General features: G+C 48.1%; 1 protein-coding gene across 1 annotated transcript in view; it reads right to left on the bottom strand.

The window, feature by feature from the left end:
* The window catches only part of LOC147725735 (uncharacterized), a 567,397-nt gene that overhangs the window by 33,052 nt on the left and 513,565 nt on the right, over positions 1 to 20,780 (bottom strand). The window contains exon 12 of the mRNA XM_086964485.1: positions 6,240 to 6,342. Within this exon, the coding sequence (XP_086820611.1) occupies positions 6,240 to 6,342 (103 nt within the window). The remainder of the gene's footprint in view (positions 1 to 6,239; positions 6,343 to 20,780) is intronic.

Below are 20,780 nucleotides of genomic sequence, written 5' to 3'. Positions count from 1 at the left end.
CAGGTTTACGACGCATTGCCGACGCAGACAGAGGGTCCAGGTCACCAGCTCCAGCCCGGAGACTGGGTGGTGACAAGGAACTTTTCACGCAAAAATAACCTGGACCCGAGGTTCACCGGACCCCATCAAGTCCTCCTGGCCACGAGGACTGCCGTTCGTCTTGAGGGACGCAAAAATTGGGTGCATGCTACGCACACCAAGCGAGTCCCCATCCCTTTGCCGGCAGACCCGTGGGTAAGGAGAGGCATTGCGTCATCTGAAACAGAAACATTGCCGGCGTTTGTGCCTTTTAGCGACGCACAGCTTGTTGAAGAATCCTCAGCGCAGCAGAAAGACACTGTTGAACAATTAGCATCAAAAGACTCAAGACCAGAACACTCAACTGATCAGCAGGACGCTGTCTCTTCAACGGATCCTCTGTTCGACGAGCAGACACGTCCTGGGAAAACTCGATACTTTTTGCGATCTCGCACTAAGGACAAATAAAAAGATCTTGCCTTGCTGTATTGACAACTGCATTATCCCGCTTTCCGTGATCAGTTTTGAACTTTCGTATTACTGTAATTATTTTTGTACATATATTGAGCTTCATTCCTTATACTTTTTGCCTTTACAGCTGAGAGACTTTGTTTTTGCATACGTACATATTGTGCATTGAAGGCCGTAGGGCCGCGCGCGTACTTCCTTCTGAACAGTAGGTCTTGACGCTAGGTTAAAGGCCGTCGGTTCCTAGGAACTCCTAGGGATTGACTATTGCTGCACAGAACGAAGTGCGTCAAGAAACGTTGCGGACGGTCGTAGGGAATGGCATTCTCAAAGCTGAATGATTTGGAGGGAGCTCAAGTCCATAGATTCAAGCTGCAGCAACTCAGTCGTACCAAATGTTTTATATTCCAACTGTTTGTATAGTTTTTGACTGCTTCTGCATTATTGGCGGGTAGGGTGTATTACACGATGTCTTACTTCTTACCTGCTACACCTACTCCTACTCCTTACCCTAATCTTACCTCTACTGCTTCTCCCCATTCCTTTCACATGTTACCGGAACACGAGCAGGCTAGACGTGTAGAATTCCGCAACAATTCCTTTATTCAGCTCCTCCATCAGCATCAGTTAGTGGTTAACACTACTAATTGTTGGGTGTGTGGGTTGATGCCACATACTACGGATAAGGGAATTCCATATCTGGTGTTACCGTATAGTTCCCAAGGGTCAGCTCGAGCATTTCAAACAATGTTTCGAAGCGCACTGGGTTTCCACCCCATTCGAGAACCACGTTCCCCCTACTCTGGTCCTACCTCGTATCAAAAACCTTTGTCGATAGCAATAGAGGATTTAGATAGTGAGATCTATGATCCCTCGCTTATTCCCGAAGAAGAGGTACAGGCCTATAGGGTCCTAAGTAGAGGTGAATATAGTGTGTTCACTAGCGAAAAGCAGCTTAAAAGCTCGCCTCCAATATGGGTCGTACCCCACACTGGTAATTTTTGTCTTATGGGTCGTGGCCGAAGATCGCAAGCCCGACTTGGAGCAAGTGCTTGCACTGAAAATTACATTCTGCCGATGTCCTCGTCCCCTGTGTTTCTGGCTGCCAAGGGTACATACTTTATCTGTTATGATCGTGCATACACATGGTTGCCCGCAGACTTCATGGGCTCATGTTTTATTGCAAATCTGTTGCCTCCGACGTTCACTGTAGATGCCGATTATCATAAGACTAGAGTTGTGCGAGGCGTAATTAGTGAAGAGGATACTGCCGGTCAAGAGGCAGGAGACTTTTTCAAGGGTTTCCTTCCGTTTTGGGGACCTATGATCAATAGTAGGAACCTGAGACAGTTGACTCGAGTGGTAGAATCGACAGCTAATATTACTGCCAGTGCCCTTGGTAATATCACCACAGAACTTCAGGCGGAGAGACTTATGACGTTACAAAACCGTATGGTTTTAGATGTCATCTTAGCAGATCGAGGTGGGGTATGTAAGGTGATCCATTCGAGCTGCTGCATTTTCATTCCAGATAATGCTCCTACTGTCTATCAAGCCATCTCGAGGTTGCATAAGATCTCCGAATCCATACACGTGGATGTAGGGGATTGGACGCTACTTGGATGGTTTTGGGGCCTGATGTCGACTTGGGGTTGGAAGATTCTGATGATCATCGGAGTCGTTGTAGTGTTCCTGTTCACGTGTTGCCTTTGTGTGCAGTGTGGTCCTGCCTTATGTGGCCTTTGTGCTACAACGTGTATGAGACAACCATCTGTTACCAAGGGGACTCGGTTGGACAGAGCTATGCTACAGCAACATCTCGATGGTCTGATGAATATCGAATATGATTCCGACTAGTGCTTGCCTACATGAGGGCAAAAGGAGCGTCTGAGGTTCCGTGACGATTGTAAGTGGTGTTTTTGACTCGCACGAATATAGTCGAGTCTGGTATCTATGAACCGCAAATGACGAGTTTAGTAAGTGGGCGCAGTTTCGCTGTGCTAACTTAAACCGTTCGTTTGTTATGTGGGTTTTTCATCTGTACCCACGGGTTCCATCTTAGATACGGCATCCATTTTGTCTCTTGCCCTCAAGTAGCCAGCGAACGGACGATGTCCGCTTCGCGACCCTGGGACTCCCAAGATATCTGCGGAAGACACATGTTCTTTGTAAGTGTCTTTATGACGAGGGGGTTGCTACTGTAAGGCAGATGGCGCCGCTCGAGGCTCATCTTGCCGCACGGACTTATTGTCTCAGCCGTGCATCTCATTAGGCACGTCCCTTTGATGCCTGTATCTCGTGTTTCCCGATACCTCCCCTTTTACACCCTTTCCGATCTTCCCACTGTCTCCGTCTTCCTCTGCACCTGTCTTTGTTCCTATTTCGATCTGTTTTACTGCTGATTGGAATTTGCTAATGGTGGGAAGATGGTTTTTACAGTTGGGAACCGCCAAATGTTTCCGTACTTATGTTCCGGACCTCGTGTGTTTCAAAGTGACCAAAGCGACCCCTCTGGGGGATAATTGTGGGAACCGGGTTGTAAACTTTTGTGTTCAATGTAATCCTATGGGTAAAAACTGTATAAAAGGAGCGATCCACAGAACCAATTTGAAGCAGTCTCCCCAAGTTGCACGCTGTGTACTTGTCGTGATCTCTGTGTTCCCTGCAGCAAATAAACCTTGAATCTTTGACGTCGAAGGAAGTGTCCCGTGTCTCTGTGATTCGTACGCCGGAGCAGGTTACCCACGAAGGTTTCAGGTGTTGTGCCCTGGCACCGCTGGGTCTTAAAGAACCCAGTCCTTCACATGCCTCGAACCATATGGATCATACCCTAAATGTCCCCAGCTCGTTGAGGTAGAGGAGTGCTCGGAAAAGCAGCGAGTCTACGATGGCTCCAATGAAGGGGGACCGTTGTGAAAGCGTCAGGTGACACTTTGGCACATTGCTGAGAAAGCCTAAGGACGAAAACAGGCCGGCCGTCATATGGAAGTTGCTTACAACTGCTTGAGGCGAGCCCGCCTTCAGGAGCCAGTCAGTTGAGATAGGGAGAGACTGGTTGTTCCCAACATGCATTGTGGGCTTAAAGCACAGGTAGCATTCATGGGATCGCAGTACAGGGAATGTGGGCATAGGTGTCCTGCAAATCCAATGGCACTATCCAGGCTCATGGGATTAGGAGAAACAGAACTTGAGCCAATGAAAGGATTTTGAACTTGTCATTCCAGAGGACGAAGTTTGAAGAGCGTAGACTAAGTATAGGATGGGGACCGCCATCCTTTTACGGCACCATCAAATAACAAGAGTAATGAGTCTCGGCCTCTGATGCTGGCATCCTTTCACTGCTCCTTCGGCCAGGAGAGCTGGAACTTACCTGCAGAGTATGGACAAGCAGTGTGGGACCATCTAAAAACGTAATGTTGGTCGGATTTCCTCTGGGACAGCTAACGGGATGTCCGCCACTCTGATCCACGAAGTATGTGGGTACACCCCCAGGAGGCAGAAGGGACTTACGGACCTGATGGTGAGGCTGGCAGAGGAGAACATTCCTTTGGCAAATATCATACCGTGGGAATCCATGAGGGATGAATTGGGGTTTAGACTTCTTGTGGACGTCTACACCACCAACCTCTCTGGGATGGGATTCTGGAGGAGAAAATCGGGGTCTCTGGGATCGGGTCTGTGCTGCCCCACCACTTGCCTCATCACTGGGGAAGGACAAGGTTCTGGGTTCATCCAGGTGCCCACCGGGACATCCGTCAAGGTCTCATTAAGGGGGGAAGGATGTGTTGGGGTCACTGGCATCACAAAAGTCATCCAATATCTTGTCTTCATCATATTGATCATCACCCTTTCCCCCATCATAGTGAGGGGCATGAGTGACAGGATGGGATTGTGCATACTGTCGCAGTCTGGGTGGAAGGGGAGGGACTCAGAGTCTGATAAGATGATTGGCTCCATTTCCAACGTTGGTACCGCAGCGTTGGCCGTGGCACCGAGAGCGGCATCTGGAGTGGCATTGTGGCCGGAGCCAGTCAGCGGAGAATGAGGAAGGGCCCAACTTCAAAGTGGAACCCAAGGACTGCTTGAGCTCTTGTGATGTCACCGATGGCCCGGGGCAATCTGGGCACATCTGGACCAGCGCTGGGATTGGTTCAAACATGGAGGGCTCGCTCTGTGCTCTAGACGTGCATGAGACATTGTTTGACTGAGGGGTGTGAGGAGTGGGCTGATGGAAATAAATGCCTGACTCCTTATGTTGGCCTTTTATGACAGTCATGTTTAGAGCCAGAGACACATGGGTGCAGTCACCGACAATTGATGACGACAGTCACAACGCAGCTTAAATCTGGTTGTTTTAGTGGGAGACAAGTTTAGAGGGACACAATTCTGTCAGAATGACAGGACTCAAACGCTCTGGAGCCGCATTAGAAGGCGCAGAAAGGAAGGAACAGATGTTAGAGACTTGAAGTGGCGCATGTATTGGGGCCCTGTTGTCATATCCATGGCGGGACGGGTCCGATGAGGAGCGACACAGTACCACCTGGAAACACCTAAGGGAATAGCAGATGTTTTTGGATCCGGTCTGCTGTGCCTCCGGAAACAGTGGTTCAAAGCCTCTACCAGAAATGAAGTTACTGAAATGACCAGAGCTTATGAAGGCATCCAGCGAACAGGCAAAGGATGGGATGGAGCAGCAGAGCGCAGTAATAAAAACACAATCATATTAAAAACAGTTTTTCTATTCACTGGGCAAAGAGACTGATGCATTGTATCACTCAAAACTGATTTCTCTATGAGGCCAAAGGTTCATTATGCGTTACCACAAATCTTTGCTCAAATTTGATTTCAGCAGAAATCGTCATGAATATTAAGTTGAGATGAAACCTGCACCTGTGCAGTTGGCCTGAGTGCACTTGCCTCCCTCTGTGCATGCCTACTTTTTGGCTATGTGCCTGTTTGTGTGTGCTCTGGTACCATGTTTGTACCTGCATATGGATTCCCTGTGACTCAGCCTGTTTGTAAACATATTAGGAAGTCTCTCCCTACCTTTCCATGGAATCTCATTAATGGTGTACAGTTTGAAACTTTCCATTAAGAGTGGATTCATCACTGTTGTCCCCTCCCACAAACTGATTCAACACTCTTATATCCTACTTGCTTATAAGTTACCTTAGTTTGGCCATCGACTGCCTCTCTTGTTGAGGAAGCTCATCCGATCTACAAAGCTCTGTCCTCATTCTCTCCTTTTCCCCTTCTTTGACATCAAGGGGACATTCATAGGGGGCCTTGGACAGCGATAGGTGCAACCAACAGAACTTGGCCCAGACTCTGGTCAGTGGGTCAGGGGTCTTGTAGGTCTGTGTGCATGTGTAGCTTTATTCTCTGCTCGCTGTACGTGGGTGGCAGGAGGGTTGTTCTGCATGTTCATGGGAGTCCACAGGTATGTTACTTGCATGGGTCATCAATGAACATGCGTGCGTGTGTGCGTGTGTGCATGCCGTGAACAAGTCACATTGGATGTGCCAATGCTGGATTCTTATGAAAACCCTTGTTTACATAAGGAAAGCAAGAATTTAGAATACAGGGGATCTTAGCATATTTTATGTTAGTATTGATTTCATAACCAAGGGCTTCTTTGTATAAACGCTTATATTGAATGTTATTAATAATAAAAAGGAAGCTTGACCATTAAAAAATAAACACCACAGCAAGTACTTTGAGACCAAGAAGAAGGTAAACTTTTCGCTACGCACCCGTTCTCCTCTTTCATGGAGCGATAGACGTCGAACTGATAGTCTCCATCTCCATGGAAAAGCTCCTCGTCCGCAGAAATGTCACAAAACACAGTCAGTCCATCTTAAAAAATACAAAATTCAACCTCAATCCATGTAAATGAGAAAATCATTTCAAGTACTCTGCTGTGTTACTTGAGAGCTTAACTTCCTCCCCCCCCCCCCAATCCTCCCCACCCACTTGAGATTCACCTACTACAACTTGTGAACCTGGGCCTTAGGGGTTGTAATGCAAAGACGGACCCAACCATCCCCCATGCTGCCTACTGTCTACAAACACTGGCGTTGACCACAAAAATAGACTTAAAGTCACAGATTTGAGATCAGTCATGTCTATATATTGATCAGCCTTTGGCAAATTTGGGAAGAGGTAAAGTGGGTCAGCGGTAGAGGATCTCTTACCCAACCAGAGAAGAAAACATAATTTGAGGTAATTTGCATCCATTGATACAAAAAGCTGTTACCCTCATTTAACACGCAGGCCCGCCTCTTGCAAAATAAGCAGAAGTTCCCTGTCCCTCCCTGACACCTAAAAATGCAGACGCAACACTGAGGTACAAAGTCTTGCAAGGTAATTTATTATTCAACCATAAATGGGGGCTCCGTCTCTTCAGGGATGCAAAGTTTTGGAGGAGACAGGTACGACAGTGGATCGTTTCCTTATATTAGGAATATTTTTTATTATGCAATGTGATGGATCAATCCAGCCAAGGTTCATGTACAGGAATCTCTAAAAACAGGGAAGGTCGTGCTTGTGAGTTTGTGAAGGACAGACTGAGCAAAGAAATACATGCATCTAGGCAAGCACATGGCATACCGGAGAAAAGGTAGGCCAAAAGGGGGGACTGACAACAAGGCTTCCAGTGCATTTGGAGTAACAGTTGTGACTTCAAACGTATCTACCCTACTGCTTCAAGCACAAAACGAGTTACTTACCTTCAGTAATGCTCTTTGTGGTGGATAATCTGTCTGACACCAGATGCCTACATCTGAATATACCCCAGGCACCAGACTAGATCATGAAACGTTTATCCAGCAACGCTCCGCCGCGCCACTAGAGGGCTCCATGCAGCTCAGTCCTGCCCAGGAAGTGACGAAGAGGAGCCTTGTATAATCGTCACCCCTGCGTGCTTTTGTCAATTTCTTTTTCTGCCCTTTCCGCGCCCTCAGACATGGAATGTTAACCATTGTTGGTACCATTGAGATGATTCTTAATTTTGGACCTTTTTAGATGTTGAAAAGAGGCCACTCCACAGAACGGGAAGAGAGGAACCTGCGGCTAGATAACGTATCCACCAGAGTGTTGCCGTAGGCAAGTCCTATGTTCTTCTGCTAGATGCTTCTAACCACAGATTCCTCACCTTAGAAGAGATACTAAAGCAGAACCTCCTCAAGTGGAGGGTCTGTGAAGTGGACTCAGACCAAAGTCTTCCAGGAGTGAATGGGTGGATGTCATTCTCGCCAGACCCAGCTGTCAAGGCAGTAGTGCCTTGCGAACGTATGCATTGATAACGCAGCCCGTCATATGTCAAAGGACAGGCACTCATGCCAACACAGCGGTAGCAGCCTCACCCCTGGAGGAATGAGCTCTGACCTTTGATCGGCTGCTTCTTGGCCAGTAGGCAGCCGAGGTCTATCAACCCCAAAAGGGTCCTCTTTGGCACAACCTTCACCTACTTTGCATCAGAGAACCCCACAAAAAGCTGATAGTCCACAGTGGTCTTTGGTATGATCAATATAAAATTGTACGGCACGTTTGAGGTACCACCAATGAAGGCTCTCCTCTTTCGAGATGTGAGGGGGACAAAGAACGCTGGCAGGGTGATAGATTGTCCAACATAGAAAGGATTCATAACTTTAGGCAAGAAGGTCGTCCCTGTCTTTCATAAAAGTTAGTCCAGTAAAAAGGAGTGCAGGGTGAATGAACCAACAGGGCCTGAAGTTCACTCACACAACAAGCTGAAGTAATTGCGATGAGGAAGAGAGTCTTTAAAGTCAGGAGAAGCAGCGAAGAACCGTGCATCAGTTCAAAGGGCGTATACAAGAAAAATGTGAAGACCAAATTAAGGGCCCACGAACAGCCTGGAAGGAAGTGAGTGTCAAACCATAAATAAACATCATATCAGGTGACTTAAACAAGGACGGTTGATCCAGAAAATGTAGACAAGTTGAAAGTACTGACATTTAATAGAGATCACTGCAAGACCATGCTGGACCAACGACAAAACCAATAAAAGATTATTCAACACCTTGGCTTGTAAAGGGCCAACTATGCAGATACCACGGTCAACTCACACATTTGTCCCAGTGCCCGACATAAATGGTTCTTTGTTTAAGGTGGTGGTGATCAAATGCAGTCAGCTGCTGCCGCTCCATCTGCCTGCATGGAGGTGTAGACGGCACAAGTTCGGGTAAAGCACCCTGCCCTGAAACAGTGAAAGAAGATCCTCACAAAGTGGTACGCTGAACAGAAGGCTCAGGCCCAAACGTACCGAGTACCGCACCCTCCTAGCCCATTCTGGAGCCACAAAGACTTGGGCCCGGATATACTCATCCTTTTCTGAACTTGGGAAGGAGAGGCAGTGGCAGCAAGAAGTACAGAAGCCAAGTGTCCCATTCCAGTAGGAATGCATCTCCCAGCGAATATTCCTATGGAAAGTCCAATGCAAAACCATTTGACACTACACATTCTTGTAGTGGCGAAAAGATCTAGCCAGGTTTCTCCCCACTGCCAGAAGACATCCTACACCACTTGGGTATTTATACTCCATTTGTGATCCGTCAGACACTGCCTGCTTTTTTCGTCTGCTCCCACATTCAAGGACTCTACCAGGTGGTTTGAGAATAGAAAATGCCCTGTTGCTCCAACTCCAGAGGTGTTGATCCTCCTGGCACAGGGCCCTGAGGCCTACTCCACCCTGCTTGTTTGAATAACATTGGGCTGCTGTGGTGATGTATATGGAAACCAGCACCTAGATCACCTTGATGGACCACAGCATGGCCTTCAGAGATAATAATAATATAATAATAATAATCCACATTTGTAAAGGGCACAACCACCCATTAGGGTCTCTAGGTGCTGGGGGCCGTCGGGAAGATTAAGCAAGCTATTGTCCAGAGTCACATGGTGCTGGACTAATCTGCCGCCAGTGATCGAACCGTGATCCCCAGATTCCGGAGTCTCTTCCATCGTTAACATAGACGAAGGGCCGGCAACCTCAACAGACTGAGATGGAGCTGAGCATCTGCAGGATACCAGAGTCCACTGAGCTCCACCTTCACCCCCTCATGAAGTAATGAACCCCATCCTGACTCCTGTAGAGGAGGTCGCTCCCCACGCTCCCCGCTATCGCAGTGCTGGTCTTCTACATTGCGTGCTCTATTCCCAAGGCAGATTGGTATCGTAGCGCCGCGCCGGACACTGATTGCATTCATATTGTGCCAAATTAATATCGTAATACTGCGCAGAACAGTTTACATTGCCTGCAAACATATTGTGCCAAATTGATATCGTAGCACTGCGCTGGACTGCTTCATTAGCTGCATTTAAACTGTGCCACATCGTAGCGCTATATCGTAGCGCTACATCGCATTGCCTGAGTGATTTGCCTGGTTTCGCTTTTGTTTCAGCCATTTTGTTGTTTGTTTGCCTCCCAGCCCGTCCCTCCACCCCGCTCCCGCCTCCCAGCTGCTCCTCCCTCCCACAGATAGCATAGGAATCTCCCTGACTGCCCTCGCGCTGTGACCATCCTGACTCCTGTAGAGGAGGTCGCTCCCCACGCTCCCCGCTATCGCAGTGCTGGTCTTCTACATTGCGTGCTCTATTCTCAAGGCAGATTGGTATTGTAGCGCCGCGCCGGACACTGATTGCATTCATATTGTGCCAAATTAATATCGTAATACTGCGCAGAACTGTTTACATTGCCTGCATACATATTGTGCCAAATTGATATCGTAGCACTGCGCTGGACTGCTTCATTAGCTGCATTTAAACTGTGCCACATCGTAGCGCTATATCGTAGCGCTACATCGCATTGCCTGCATCGCTTTTGTTTCAGCCCTTTTGTTGTTTGTTTGCCTCCCAGCCCGTCCCTCCACCCCGCTCCCACCTCCCAGCTGCTCCTCCCTCGCCCCTCCCCTCCACCATCCGCATATGACAGATGCATTGGCGCGCAGCATTCACGCGCAGCGGTCGCGCCCCATGCACGCTGAAGGTGCGCCAAAGGTAAGCCCGTCTACGCCCGTCTGTGCCTGGACCGCGCCCAGCGCCAGACCCCCTGGCCCACGGAAATCCCACTCCACCCGCATAACGTACGACGCCGCATCCCTCTCAGCACTTAACCCCGGCCGACTCCCAAACTGCTACCAAGCCGCTCCAGGACACACCCATGGACCCTTCACCTGCCACTCCTGCAAGTTCGACTGCATCAGGACCCACACCAAACCCACAGACTCCAAACAGAGCTCCGACACTAACCACCTGAAATGCATCCTGCTCAACACCCGCTCGGTCCACAGACACTCCATCGAACTTTGAAACCTACTCGACACCACAGCGCCGGATATGGCCTTCCTTACGGAAACCTGGATGAACGCCTCATCAGCGCCCGACATCGCCATAGCTATCCCGGACGGCTACAAGATCATTTGAAAGGACCGCATCAACCAAACTGGAGGAGGCATAGCCATCGTCCATAAGAACACCATCCGCATCATGACCAGTTCCGATGATAACCTCGCTACCGCCGAACACATTCACTTCCAGATTCACACCGACCCCAAGACCACACTCAGAGGCACCCTCATCTACAGACCTCCAGGACCCCGCACACAATTCAGCGAAGACATCACTGACTTCATCAGCCCACATGCCCTCCCCTCCGAGAACTACATCCTACTGGGAGACCTCAACTTCCACCTGGAAAAGAATAACAACAACAACACCACCACCCTCCTGGACAACCTGGCCAATCTCGGACCCAAACAACTTGTTGACACCCCCACCCACCTTGCTGGGCACACGCTCGACCCAATCTTCACCTCCAGCAAACACATCTCCTTCGATCACACCACAGCTCTCCATTGAACGGACCACAGCTGCGTTCACTTCAACTACAAAAAGGCCACGACCCACAACCCCCCACAACCTATTCCCCGAAGAAATTGGAACAAAATCACCACCGCCCAGCTCTCCTCTTCACTTCACCTAAACCCTCCTACCAAATCATCGGACCCAAACCAAGCAGCCACCAACCTCACACAATGGATCACCCTCAGCGCCGACGAACTAGCACCCTTGAAAAACTATCAAACCAAGCAAGGTACCAAAAAAGCCCCCTGGTTCAATGATGACCTTAAGAAATCCAAGAAGTCCTGCCGCACCCTCGAGAAAGCCTGGAGAAAAAACCCAACCACTGACAACCTGGCCACCTTCAAGAACGCCACCCGCAAACACCACCAACTGATCCGATCCACCAAGAAATCAGCATTCAAAGATCGACTCGACAACAACGTCCAAAACAGCAAGGAACTATTCAACATCGTCAAAGAATTTACCAACCCCACCGCCGGCACCAACGACATCACTCCCTCCCAAGACCTCTGCGACTCTTTATCCTCATTCTTCCACAACAAAATCGCCGACATACATAACAGCTTCGAAAACCAGTCCAAAGTCCAGCCCACTCCTTCCACCTCCGAACCAAAACAGCACTCTAACTACCTTTGCGCCTGGAGCCCAATCACTACTGAAGACACCATCCGCCTGATGAACTCCATCCACTCAGGATCACCAACCGACCCATGCCCCCACCACATTTTCAACAAAGCAGACTCCATCATCGCACCCCATCTCCGCGATGTCATCAACTGCTCCTTCAACTCCACTACCTTCCCGGAAATCTGGAAACATGCCGAACTCAGCGCCCTTCTGAAGAAACCCACAGCAGACCCCTCTGAACTTAAGAACTACCGCCCCATCTCGCTCCTCCCATTCCCTGCCAAAGTCATTGAGAAAGCCGTCAATAATCAACTCGCCGCCTTCCTTGAATCCAACAAATCCCTCGACCCCTCACAATCCGGCTTCCGAGCCAAACACAGCACTGAAACCGCCCTCATCGCAGCTACAGACGACATCCGAACGCTACTGGACAACGGTGAAACAGCTGCCCTCATCCTACTTGACCTCTCCGCCGCCTTCGACACAGTCTTTCATAGCACCCTCATACAACGCCTCAGCAACGTCGGAATACAAGGAAAAGCTCTGGACTGGATCATCTCGTTCCTTGACGGAAGAACCCAGAGAGTCCGCCTCCCCCCATTCAAATCAAAGGCCACCGAAGTCATCTGCGGCGTACCACAAGGATCATCACTTAGTCCCACCCTCTTCAACGTTTACATGAGTCCCCTCGCATCCATCGCGCGACAACACAACCTCAACATCATCTCCTACGCAGACAACACCCAACTGATCCTCTCCCTCACCAAAGACCCAAACACCGCCAAAACCAATCTACACGAAGGAATAAAAGAAGTAGCCGAATGGATGAAGAACAGCCGTTTAAAACTAAACTCCGACAAAACGGAAGTCCTCATCTTAGGATCATCCCCCTCTGCCTGGGACGACTCATGGTGGCCACCGGCCCTGGGAACCGCACCCATACCTACGGATCACGCACGTAACCTGGGCTTCATCCTGGACTCCTCCCTCTCGATGACCAGACAAGTCAACGCCGTCTCATCATCATGCTTCAACATCCTACGCATGCTCAAAAAAATCTTCTGTTGGATCCCCAATGAAACAAGAAAGACAGTCACCCACGCACTGGTCACAAGCCGACTGGATTACGGAAATATCCTTTACGCCGGAACCACAGCCAAACTACAGAAAAAACTCCAACGCATCCGAAACGCCTCAGCCAGACTCATACTGGACGTCCCCCGTCAAGCTCACATTTCCGGTCACCTGAAAAACCTCCACTGGCTCCCCGTCAACAAGAGAATAACGTTCCGTCTCCTCACCCACGCACACAAGGCCCTCTACGACCTTGGACCCGAATGCCTCAACACACGACTGTCCTTCTACACACCCACCCGCCAACTACGATCGTCCAATCAAGCTCTCGCCGCAATTCCGCGGATCCATAGATCCACCATGGGGGGAAGATCCTTCTCCTACTTAGCGGCCAAAACCTGGAATTCTCTCCCCACCCACCTCCGCCTTACACAGAACCACCTCTCCTTCAGAAAGCAGCTAAAAACCTGGCTATTCGATAAGTAAAGCACCCACCCTCCCGCAAGCGCCTTAAGACCCTCTGGGTGAGTAGTGCTCTATAGAAATTCCTGAACTTGAACTTGAACTTGTCACCACCGTCAGTTGTGGCTGGGGGAGAGAGAGGGGCCTGCTACCGGACCAATTGCGTTAGGGCAGCCACCCCTGCAGATCATAAGCCATCCTCTGTGAAATCTGGATGGAATTAAATAGGTTTGTATGCAGCTGGGCCACTGGAACCTCGAAGCCCACATGTGCCATCTGTTGTTATCGACAAGAAGAATGCAGGAGGCGAAGAGGCCCAGAAGCCTCAGAGCTTCTCTTACTGAGACCCTGGACCAAGGCTGAAAGATTGGGTTCATAGCTCGAATGTCCTGGATTGGTTGCATCGAAAAAAGCTCCAATGAATGGAAGCCTCTGCGACCGAGTCAGGTAAGACTACTGTTGGTGGATCGTGAACCTCAAGGGTGTCTGGAGGTTGTCTGTTGTCAGGAGGTGGTCTAGGACTGACTGGTGAGCATTCCTTCAACAGCCAATTGTCGAAGTAGGGGAAAACTGTTGTCCGAAGGTGGGAACCGATCACTGACATCACTTACTTCTGTGAACACCCAAGTGGCACTGGTGAGGCTGAAGCGGAGTACGGCAAACTGAAAATGCTCATGATGAACCATGAAACTATGTGAAAATACACATGTCCTGCAGGTCCAAAGGCCTCACCCAGGCCCCCGAGTCCAGAGCTGGCAGGATCTGGGCCAGAATGAGAATTTTGAATTTGTCTTTATGCAGAAAAGAATTCAGAGGTCAAATTTCCAAAATTAGCTATAGGCCCCTGCTCTTCAACACAAAGAAATAGAAAAAGTAACAACCCTTAACCCGAGTTAGGAACCCTTTTAATAGCACCTACGCAGAGTAACACTTGCATCTCTGGAAAGAGACTGGACAGGCGCTCCTCTGAGCATCGCTCTGATATGGATGGAAGATTTGGAAGTGCAAAAAGAAAGATAAAACGTAGTCATGCGGATGGCTTGTAGGATCTGTCTGTCGGATGTGATGGATCGCCTTCCAGTGAAGGAGCGCTGAATCCTGCCCCCACGACTGACGTGTGCCACAAAGGGCAACCTAAGGCGGTTTGGAAGATGTTGCTGCAGGGGAAGGGCACTGGTGCCACTGAGACCTATGCTCTGCCTGCCGTATCCATGACCTCATCACTGAAAGGACCCGAGTGACTGCTGGAGAGGCTGGAAGGCTACTGTCGCATAGATGCCAACCTCATGGATTAGCCTCTGAGTTTTCTAAGCTGATGCAGGAGCCGCGTGTACGGGTTCAGCAGACGAGGGCGCACCTTGTGACACGACTGTCTTTGAAGCGCTCGAAGGCAGGATCTGCTTTTTCACTAAAAAGACATGAGCCTTCAAAGGGCATGTCCATGATGCTTGTAGATCTCCAGAACATCCTGTGGAACACATTTAGGTGTCTTTGCGGCAAACATTGATGATAGCAACCTTCCTTCTCAGGCAGTCGTAGTATCTATGCCAGCATGAATCATGTAATTGGCTGCCTCTTACCGTCATGAATTGTCTGTGCCTGAGAAGCCCTAAGGTCTTTCCGGACTCTTAATAGCCATGCTCCAGAGGGCATGTATGTAGAAACCTAATAAACAGCAGTGACCATTCTCAAGGCATGGTCATCAGAAGGGAACATATGATTTCTAAACACTTCAGTCTACTTGGATTCCATATTCGGAGGTGCCATAAGGATTGAACTGATGATAGTTTGCTGGTTGAAGCTTGAACCACCAGGCTCTCTAGAGTAAGATGGTTAGTGAGAAAACTCAGCTCGGTCTGTGACGCCTAGCCACTTGCCTATTCATCCGTGGGCATGAACAGGCCTTTGACCAAGCGCCCACCAAGATATCAGTGATGGCCTTATTAAAAGGGAGCAGGCTGCTCAGACGTGCCTGGGCCAGGCTGCGAAATGTCTGTCAAGACGTCTGCATTGGTCTCGATAGAAGGCAACTGCAAAAGCCGCACCCCAGCGTTTGTCAGACCACTGCTGCAAATGAGTCAACCCCAGTTTCAGGGGAGGTATCCAGCACACTGGTCTCTTATAAGTTTGTGTAAAATTTGCCATTTTTATAAGTGAGGAGGGGAAGAAAACAATCCCCACTCCACAGCAAAATAATCTTCCTCTTGGGGTGTAAAGAGCCAGATGTAAAGCACAACGAAGCCTCCGCTGGCGCGCCTAACCCACGTGGGAGCACAGGCTCAAAGTCGGGCTGTATGTTGACAAGTTGGGTTTTTGTAATCTTCTAGGTTGGCATTAGTTGAGTTTGGGCTGATGCTGATTTGGTGTCAGACATCAGAATCCGAACCAGATTCTCTTCCTGTGCTGCTGATACTGGTGCTGACGAGAACGGGCCCGGCGCAGATCTTGGTGCTGGAGTGGACGTCTGTACCAGAGTCAGCAGGGGACCTAGAGCCGGTGCAATGGGTCAGATGGTGTGGAGGAAGGATCCACTAGTGGTAACCCAAATGCAGGGGCTTGAGGCATGCCAGGGGGAGACGGAAGTTCACCCAAAACCTGCAGCATGGTCTTCTTGAAAGCATCAATCTTTTGCCGCCTTACCCCTGGCTTAGGAAACTCAGGGCGCAGTGGAATCAGTTGGGGAATCGGCTCTGCAACTACGGATTCAGAGGGAAAACGCCTGGAATTGTAATAACCTGGCGCCTTCTCCTTGGATACAGACTGGCGGGATGAGGTTGAGTCCTGGATCACCTATGAGTGCAAGAGGGCGCATTTCTTGCATAACTTCAATTTAAACACCGAGCCCAAACACCGAAGGTGCACCTTAGGCAGGTCTGTGACCGATATCTGCGTTCTAAAGTCACGGCATGGTTTGAAGCCTTCCTTAGGCCACAATTTCCTATCATGCTGGATTTTGTTTTGTAAGTTGTCAGAAGGCTGACGAAACAGGGAGCAGAGAAACAAACCCACATTAGACGACTGTGCAGAACGAAAAGAAATCATGTCACTTCAGGGGTGTTATGGAGCCAACACGGATTTGCACAGTGCCACCCAGCGGCAAAATTGGGCATTGCGGGAGAAGCGTTTCCGGATCCAGTTATGGTGTCTGGGGAGTATTCCCAGTTGAGGAATCAGCAGTTAGAAGCATCCATCAGAAACTTTATTCGCCAAGTAAAAGACTTGGGGCCAGATGTATCAATAAACAGATTTGCAATTCTCTAATTGTGAAATCGCAAAACGGAATGTATGAAAGCGTGTTGAACACTTTCTGCAACTAATGGGTCGCAAATGACCTACCTCATTAATATTGATGAGGTAGGTTGCAATTTGCGACCCATTAGGAATCGCAAAATTCACAGGGATGGCGGCCCGCTGACAGCAGCAAACCACCATGTCTGTGATTGCTTTTAAATAAAGCAATCTTTTTTTTGTAAAGGAGCCCGTTTTCCTTAAATGAAAACGAGATGCTTTATAAAAACAACAAACAAAATGTTTTCTTTTAATTTAAGACCAAGCAGTGGTCTGTGGAACCACTGCCTGGTCTTAAACATGCTTTTACAAACATTCACAAAGGGGAAGGGGTCCTGGGTTCCTCCATTTGCGAATGGGTTAAAACCTACTTGAAGTCGGGGGTAAAATGCGAATGTTTTGTGACCGCAGCCGTGGTCACAAAACATTCATACACACCGCAGAGATTCGGTATTTGGAAGAAAAGCCCTAAACACATCCCTTCCAAATACCGAATTGCAAACCCATTTTGCGATTTGCTACAGGTTATCAAATCGCAAAATAGGGTTTTATACATTTAAAAAGCATTTTTTGTGTTGGCAAACAGACCGATTCTGAGAATCAGCCCGCTTGCCCTTAGTCAGGGTGGTGGTGTAGGGTTAGTGACTCAGCACTCACAAAGCATCAAACAGTAACATATTATTATTTACAAAACTAGACCAACTTTGCATAGTTATCAAAGGGCATTGCTAATGAGCCCTCAAGGGGACATCACAAATAAACCTACCTACCTCTCAAATAAACTATCAAAGCTGAACAAAAGAGACCTCTGTGAAGCTCAACAGCCTTCTGCTGATGCCGCCTAAATTCAAGAAACAGCCATCTCACGCCTGCTCTTTCTCTGGGAATGACCCCAGAATCTGGAATGCGCTACTGCAAGACTTGAGCGACACTCAATCTTTCCCTCACTTCAAGACAAAATTGAGACTCTCTCTCCTCAACAAATATTTGAACCCACCCTCCTAAAGCTCCAGACTGACCCGCGCTGCCACCCACACAAAATCAAGACTAAGCCTCATCACCTCTGTCTCGTGGAAAGGTCCTATGCCTCCACTCCCCCCTGCCACCAAGAGGCGCGTCCCCAGATACCCCTGAACCAGTTCGCCCATCAGATCTACTGCACGCCACAGCCCAATGTTATTACTTGATTCTGTGTATGTTTAATTATTCCCAGTGTAACCCCGTGCACTGCTAAAAACATTATTTATACATATATGCTATTTCTACCTCAAAAACAAAGTCCGCTACGGATCCCAATACGTTCATTTTGCTTACGTACTCCCATTATGTATTTAGGCCTATCACAATATGTACCACTAATATGCACTTTCAAAATAATTTCTACATTTCCAAGCTGTCCCTACCCCAAAAATGCCTTCATATATTTCACGTACGTACTGCTGGTACGTTCTTTATGCCTGCCCAATATGTACTGCTACTGTTAAAACATTATCTATATTTATAAACTGTTTCTACCTCAAAAATGTATCAGCTACTGATCCTTAATATATTTTAAGAACTGATATTTTGCTTTTTTGTCAACCCTGACATGCAATTTGCAAACACTGTGAAGTGCTCCGATGCCTTCGGGTCAAGCTTGCGTTATATAAAACTCTACAAATAAAAAAATAGAAATAAATGGCCCGCTGTGTTCTTTAGGACAATCTACAGCAGCAAAGCACATTGGCCTGTCCCATGCTTTGGGATGTACGTTGTTACCACGCGTGGTATTACCACGCGTACCGTTACAACGCGTATTTTACAACGCAAGTCGTTACCACGACTTGCGCTGTAGTGGTGCGGACTTAGGAATAGTTTAATTTACTATTCCAACACCAGCCTATGTACAGTAGGGAAGGTGTTGGAATAGTAAATCTACTATTCCTTGTCCTTTAGCGCCCTCCAGCGCAAGTCGTGGTTACGACTTGCGTTCTAAAATACGCGTTGTAACGGTACTGTGTGGTAACATCCGCGTAGTAAAGGATGTTCCCCCATGCTTTGGGGTGTCTTGATTGCACTATGGGTATCACCAGTAGATGCTTCACTTGATAACTCATTTCGTTGCATTCCCGTCAATATCTTCCGATCCAGGTGCTGCTTGTGACGGGGACACTTCCAGAGTCCAAGCCTCAGCCGAGGAGCAGCGATGCCAGTCTCTTTACCAGTCAAGGCAACTGTTTAAATCATCTGGCCTCCTTCACCTTTACAGTAGCATCGTCCTCGCTTAAGGGCACCTCCAGCACTCCTCCAAGGCAACTGGTTAGCCCTGTCCTTGAAGTAGGGTCCAGGCAATCTCTCCGGGCAGACTTTATAAGATGCCGCCGCCAGCTTCCTGGTCCAGCTGTCTCAGAGCTCTGGTGCTCTACGGATTCTCTAAGCCTCCGCTGGCGTGGGGCCCCAGACTTCTGGTCAATAAATCTTGCTACACTGAGTAGAAGTTACTGTCCCATCTTTATATCCAAGCTGGTGACTGATTTTGTGTATTCCAGCAATTCAGTTCTGTGATCCATTCTAGGCAGTTCTACACTTTAGTTATTTTCAGGTAAAGTCACATGTTTTTTGTCTAGAGTGTGAGCAAGGAGGGAGGGTGGAGATAAGAGTCTCCTATCAGGTTTAACCCAAAACAAGGGCACAAAGAACGTGGAGGCTGTCCCATACAACTACTAGTCATCTTGTGGGAGGTAGCATTCAGGGCCGGGTTCTCCTTTAGGGCTGTGGGGCTGCACCCCTCTGAAAAGTTCTACACCTTTACATTAAGAAATATAAAAATAGATTAATTTATTAAGAGATATGATTGTATCTCTAAATAAACTGATGTATTTAAGTCTGGGTTGTCTGTTTCAGGCTGCCTGTCACGCCTCGCTCTGAAGCAGGAGACGGAAGACAGGCAGTAAATCTACTTTCTTAACGTGACGCACAACGCAGGGCTTTCTGTTTTAAAGCCTTCATTGCCCTTAGGGTCTCTGGTTGTATGCACACAGTAGGTCAGTGACGCAAATAGCACCATGGTTTTGGGCGTAGGAGACTTCATCCCTTCGTGATTTCATTTTTTTTAAAATGTATTTTTATTTTTCATCTGTGATACAGTGTCCAATCAAAAGAAGATGACTTAATTACAACTACCCCCTCTCACCCCCCCCACCCATCGAGACCTGTAAAACCATTAATGTATTGAAATAGGCGCAAGACACTGCAAGTAAAACACATAAAAAAAGAAAAGAAAGAAAAAATGGAAAGAAAAGGAGAAGGCACATAAACGAAGAAGAGCAGGATGAGAGGGGATTAAGCAGGTAGCGAAAGAAATTAAAAAAGAATTCTTTAATACATCGCTAGCTATCTCCCCTGGTCATGTTGCCCTTGTTGCTCAATCCAGGTAGAGATTTTCCCCCATACCTCAGAACCTATCTTCCTCTTTCTTCGTCCTTTCTTGGTGTATATTGCCTTTTCAAAGTGGAATGTAGCAACCAGTCTGGCCAGCCATTGTGCGAAAGAGGGGGAGTCAGTGTCTAGCCAGCCGGAGGAAACACAAATCCTCCATATTGCCATTGCTATGAAAACCAGTCCTTCCTCCTTAATCCTGAGTGAAACAGATTGAGCCCCCAGAAGAATGGTCGTAGGGTTTAACACAATTGGTTGATTAGTTATTTCACTAAGTAAATTTTGTATTTTAAGCAAGGTTGGGGCTAGTTTAGGACAGGTTGCGAAGATGTGTATTGGACCTGCCCCTTCGTCGGAGCATCGCGGGCATAGTGTTCCTTTCCCGGATCCCCATTTGATCATTTTACTTGGTGTCATGTAAAGAAAGAAAATTGTTTTAAAGTGTTGTGTTTGTAATTTAGCGGAAATTAAGATCTGTTGTGATAGAAGCAAAGAATTATAAAAAAAAATTTGAGGCGACTCAAGTTAGAGATGGATTCTAG

Source organism: Lissotriton vulgaris, chromosome 3_2 (genome assembly GCF_964263255.1).
Source record: "Lissotriton vulgaris chromosome 3_2, aLisVul1.2, whole genome shotgun sequence".
Taxonomy (NCBI): Eukaryota; Metazoa; Chordata; class Amphibia; order Caudata; family Salamandridae; genus Lissotriton; species Lissotriton vulgaris.
This window is presented reverse-complemented; position numbering and strand designations above follow the sequence as displayed.